Source organism: Mirounga leonina, unplaced genomic scaffold (assembly GCF_011800145.1).
Source record: "Mirounga leonina isolate KUSES-001 unplaced genomic scaffold, KU_Mleo_1.0 Mir_201, whole genome shotgun sequence".
Classification (NCBI taxonomy): Eukaryota; Metazoa; Chordata; class Mammalia; order Carnivora; family Phocidae; genus Mirounga; species Mirounga leonina.
The window spans coordinates 20115386-20120291 of record NW_023270504.1 but is presented as its reverse complement, the minus strand read 5'-3'; the positions used below and the strand labels follow the sequence as shown (position 1 = coordinate 20120291).

The following is a 4906-nucleotide window of genomic DNA, read 5'->3' as shown; positions in this document are numbered from 1 at the left end:
AGGTGGCTTGGTCTTAAATAACGATAAAAATCTGACCAGAAATTTTTATGAAAATGTCACATAAGTAAGTTGCTTTATTTCTATTAATGATGACACATCTGAACCTTTATTAGAATTCTGATTCAATGGCTCTTCCTGTCACTTTTTGTAAACCTTGAAGGCTTTCAAGTAGTGAATGGTTTGAAAAGTAGAAATCCAGAAGTTATTGGGCTTTGTGATGTTAATGAGGTAATGAGTCCTATGAATCAGTTTATTATGATGTTTGGGCAAATTAACTTCAAGACTTAAATTAAAAAAAAAAAAGTCAATCACTGTTGCCGGAATTGACTTGTGCCCTTGATAGCCAAAACATCTGGACTTAGCATCATATGTTACGCAGTTGCATGGTCCAAGCCTAATTTGGGGCTGGTTAACTCACTTTATAGGGGGTGCCTTTCTTTACCCAGCGTGAGCACTCAGAGCCACACCCTCTTTATTTAGGGCTTTTGATTCATTTCTGTCTTGGCCTCTTCCCCACAAATCTCTGTATTTGGAAGCACCGATTTCTCATAAAAGTTTAACATTAATTCTGGGTGTCTTTATCTCCATGCCAGAGCGCTTAAGTCACCCACTTAAATTGTGACCCTTCCCTTATTGCTCCCTCTTGTTTCATCCTGTTTCTTGATTTCTCTCCTGTTTCTCCCACAGGAGAGCCTCCCTGCTCCCCGAGTCCCCTGGGAAAGTACCTCGTGAGAGTTCCTGGTTCTCCACTCTGAAGCTGCATTGATAGGCTGGGGCTGGGCAGGTGTTGCCTGGTAAAGGGCAGTTCTGCTTGCTCGATCTGTAGAGAATGCAGAGCTCGGGTACGATGTACAGCAGCAGGAAAACCCATGCATTGGTGACCAGGGCAATACAGATGACAGGGTCATCCCACTGGGGCTGCCGCTGGAGCTGTGGGTTGCCTCTCAGGAGCATGGAGATCCACACCACCCAGATAATGATGGAGATGAGCACAGTGACGAAGATGAGCCTTCCATGTTGCTTCCAGTTCTCACATGGGCCACAGAAAGTGGCTTTGGAGACAAAGAATGTGAGGGCCATCAGGAAAAGGACATAGACCAGGAGTACAACAAAGTCCACGTTGAGCTGACAGGGTGTCATATGCATAAACATCATACCCCTGGTCATCATGAGAGTCACGTACTCAATGGCAATGATTACCTGCAACAAGCTGACACCAATAGCGATGCACAGAATTGTCGTCCAACAGAAGGAGACTCTACCCCGAACCAGCTTCACCAGGTTGGAGGCATGAGCCAAGAGGCATGAAAAACAGAGAGCAAAGAGAACCCCAAAGAGAAAGTAGCGTACGGGGGCAGTTTGCTGATTGAACTGAGCAATGAAGGCAAATGCGAGGCTGAAGAGTCCCAGCACACCCAGAAGGAAGAGCAACTGAGTGGGGAGAGTATTCCACAGGCTGCTGTCTTGAACCCTTCGCATGAGGAAGAGAAACGCCAAGAGTAGTATAATTGTAACTACTATGCCGATTATTGCCAGGGACTCGAGAACAATGCCCCATGCTCCCCCGTTGTCACAGACGAAGTAATAGTCCTCAGTGGACTTGACACAGTCCTCATACATGGTGACTTGTGGGTGGACCTCACGAGAATGGATTTCTGTTTCCCTGCAAAAGAAAAATGAGACAACCTTCTGACTACATCCTTACAGAGGGATGCCTGTTGGCTAGTCCTGTGTGGGCACCATAGTGTCTCTCATTCCCAAATATGAAAGAGCCCCAAACTATCAAACCCTTAAAACTCTCCTAGCTCCGTCTTGCCGGGAAAAGCAGAACACTCTGCACTTGAAGATTCCAGATATGTCATCCACTTTCATGTCACAGTCTGTATCAAGGCTTTTTGAAACCCAAGGCAGAATCTTTTTCATAAAATGGGGTGTGTGACAACTTTTGCCTGGTCGACGAGATTCCAGTTCTATCAGGCTCCAGAACAAAGGTTGTCAACATTAATGGATCGTTGGATCATTCAAGACACTGCCGCACTGCCTGAAGGAGACAGGCAGAACATTTTTCCTTGTAGTTCTAATGGCTGTTCCTTCTTTTAATCTAAGTCAATCCAACACAACATGTTATTGCTACATATCTACTCTTTGTTGATCAAAGAATTATACAAAATTATTCCTGCCTTCAGATAACTTTTTCAACAGTTGAGCACCAAAATCTATGTCTTCCCTGAGGTTGCCTAGGGAAAAAATCCCACCTATTTGTGAGGAAAAAAAGTACCTTGCAACTGAATACTCCTAGCTCGATTCCTCTACAGTTATTTTCAAGCCAGATGGCTGGAGCCATCCAGGTTTAGAGCTACGGGCATGGCCCCTTCTTTCTGACTTACCTTCTCTGTGTCCACGCTGGAAGTTGAGGCTCTGCTGGCTGCGAGGTAGTAACTGCCAATGAGTAAGAAGGAGACAATCTCAGCTTCTTTAATCCCTCCCCAAATGGGCGGAAGGAGTGGAGGCCCTCACTCAGGTCCTGCAAGGCCTATAAAAAGAACCGGAAGGTCAGAAAGACACACCTATTCCAGTTTCCCAGCAACTTTTCTACAGAGGTTTCTTTGGTGAGAACAATTATTTTCTATTCTATTGCTGACCAGAGGCACCTTGGCCCTAGGGGGTCCTGAAGGTGACTTTAGGGAAGACTACTTCCTCTCCACAGACTCCACTGTGTTTAGGAAGCCTCAAGAGGCCCTCAGTTGGCCTTACATGGGGACACTTCATTCTTCTTCTCACCTACTCCCAAAGAGCCCTCTCTGGAGTCTTCCCTACAGCTCAATTTTCGATTGTGAGAGCCAAAAGAGCATCCGTTCAACAAAGGAATAAGAGTTTTACTGGGCCATAAAGAAGGGTCATGTGCATTAGAAGGGCCAGTAATTGGCAAAATTGTGAGTTAGGGGAAATTTGTCTTCTCTTCTACTCCCTTTCCCTCTCCATTGGAAGTCTTTTCTCAGGCTTTGGCTGCCCATCAAGTGTGGGCCCCTACCTGGACCAGCTCTTCCTGGTAATGCTGAAGGCTTCGGTGTGATTTCCCTTTATCCTTCCTCTCCTCATCCCTGTCAGAACGCACTTGTTCTGGGTTTCATTCCATTGGGGCATCCTTCCCAGGGCCCAAGATAGAACTCACAGTTGAATTTACCAGCTGATATTGGTACAACAAATTCTGTTTCCCCTGCTATAGCGTATAATAGAGCACATAGTCGTGTTCAGCCTATATTGACTGCACCCCCACACTCCCCACCCTAATTTACTCCTTGGTTTTTTTCCTGGATATTTGCATTTTGACAGAAGACTTCCAGATACCCCAAACCAATACCTGTTAGTCTGGTTTCAAGTCACCCCTGTGATCTGGCCTTATCTTTCTCATCCAACATATTTCTTTCAGGTCTCCCGGCCCTATGGTTTATCCAGGTTGGTTTTCCTACTGCATCATAAAGAAATGAAGTTGCCATCTGCTTACCTTCTCTTAGATGTTGTCCATGGCCTGAATTGCCTTTTGCTTTATTCTCACTGATCCCGTTTCCTAACCAAATACTTCCCCTACTTCTAAGATTTAGCTCTTATCTCCTCTGTGAGCTCTCCTGCCTCCCCTGATCTCTGCAGCCCTCACCGATTACCTCCTACCACCACCTCCACCACATGTTGGGTCTGTGCTGTTCACAATTATGGAAACCATATTTTCTGCCCATTTTATTTGCATCAATCAATTTTTAATAAATTAATAAATGAATTAAAATAGTAATAAGTAGTAAATTTACTAATCTATTTTATTTGTATTAGCCTCATCCCCTTGATTCGATTTATAGCTGCTTGTGGGGGGAGGGTCAGGTTCCACATTTTATGCCCTCATAGCACCTGGTCCCCAGGGGAGCACCTCCTAGGTGATGGGTGGACTGTTCAGTTGAAAGAAGGAGTCTAAGGACTGAATTCCAGGCCTTGTGAAGGTATGTTTTAGCAGTGTGGTTTTCCAACAGACACTTTTTAATGGAAACCACCTGCAAATAAGTCAGGACCTTAACAAACCCCAGACAAATTTATTCTGAAGTGGTGTTCTATCTTTAGAGACTCCTCCACTTTAAAGAGCCATTTTTTTCCCCTTTGAGGGAAGAATATTTTAGGGAGGAGAGTCCTCTCCTTTACTTGCTTTAGACATAATTGTGGTTTGTCAGAAGCTGTAAAAGCTAATCTAAGGTTTACATTAAGGGTAAAGAGATTTTCCAAATAGATGATGAAATGTGACATCCATGAGAAATCACTCAAAGAGCCTAGTGAGTGGTTAAACTGCTATCTGTAGAACAGCAGAGGATTTTCCATTTAATTCTTCCAAGAGAACTGTTCTGGTGACCCCTTCCCCCTCCTCCTTCCTTCCAGCTAGTTACTCATGGCCACTCCTCACTGTGGTGATGTTTCCATTTCTGGCATGCTTGTCTTCTACGGAGATTCTTCCTGACCTCCTGATGGCTTGAGGCATGGGGAATTAATGGGTTAATGACCACAAAGCCCTTTGAGCACCTTAGATAAAAGAGCTCGTCTCAGGTACTAATTACTGCTCTTCTAAAATCTGGGGTCATGGAATTAACCCATCTGCTGCTAGGCCTTAAATAAACGAGGGTTCCCTTTGCCTACACACATCCGTATTACTCACGTCTCTTTTCTTTTGGCTTTTATGCAGCAACAACACACACCAAGCAGCTCAGATTTGGCTTTGATGAATCAAAGTATATTGATTACAACAAGTCCAATAAAGATGAAAACAAAACAGTCAAGAGGTCAAAAGCCTTTTGCCAAACACCCATTTGTGTTGTCTCCTTCCAGAAACAGAGCTGGAAGGTCACCGAGTCTAACCCTTCCCTCGAGGTCA

At 44.5% G+C, this 4906-nt stretch overlaps 1 protein-coding gene across 1 annotated transcript; it reads right to left on the bottom strand.

Annotated features, from left to right (window-relative positions):
• Positions 1-377: 377 nt before the first annotated feature.
• On the bottom strand, positions 378-1620 carry GPRC5D (G protein-coupled receptor class C group 5 member D). Its single transcript, XM_035027872.1, has one exon. It carries the CDS (start codon positions 1618-1620, stop codon positions 649-651), a length of 972 nt encoding a protein of 323 aa, XP_034883763.1. The 3' UTR covers positions 378-648.
• Positions 1621-4906: the final 3286 nt, after the last annotated feature.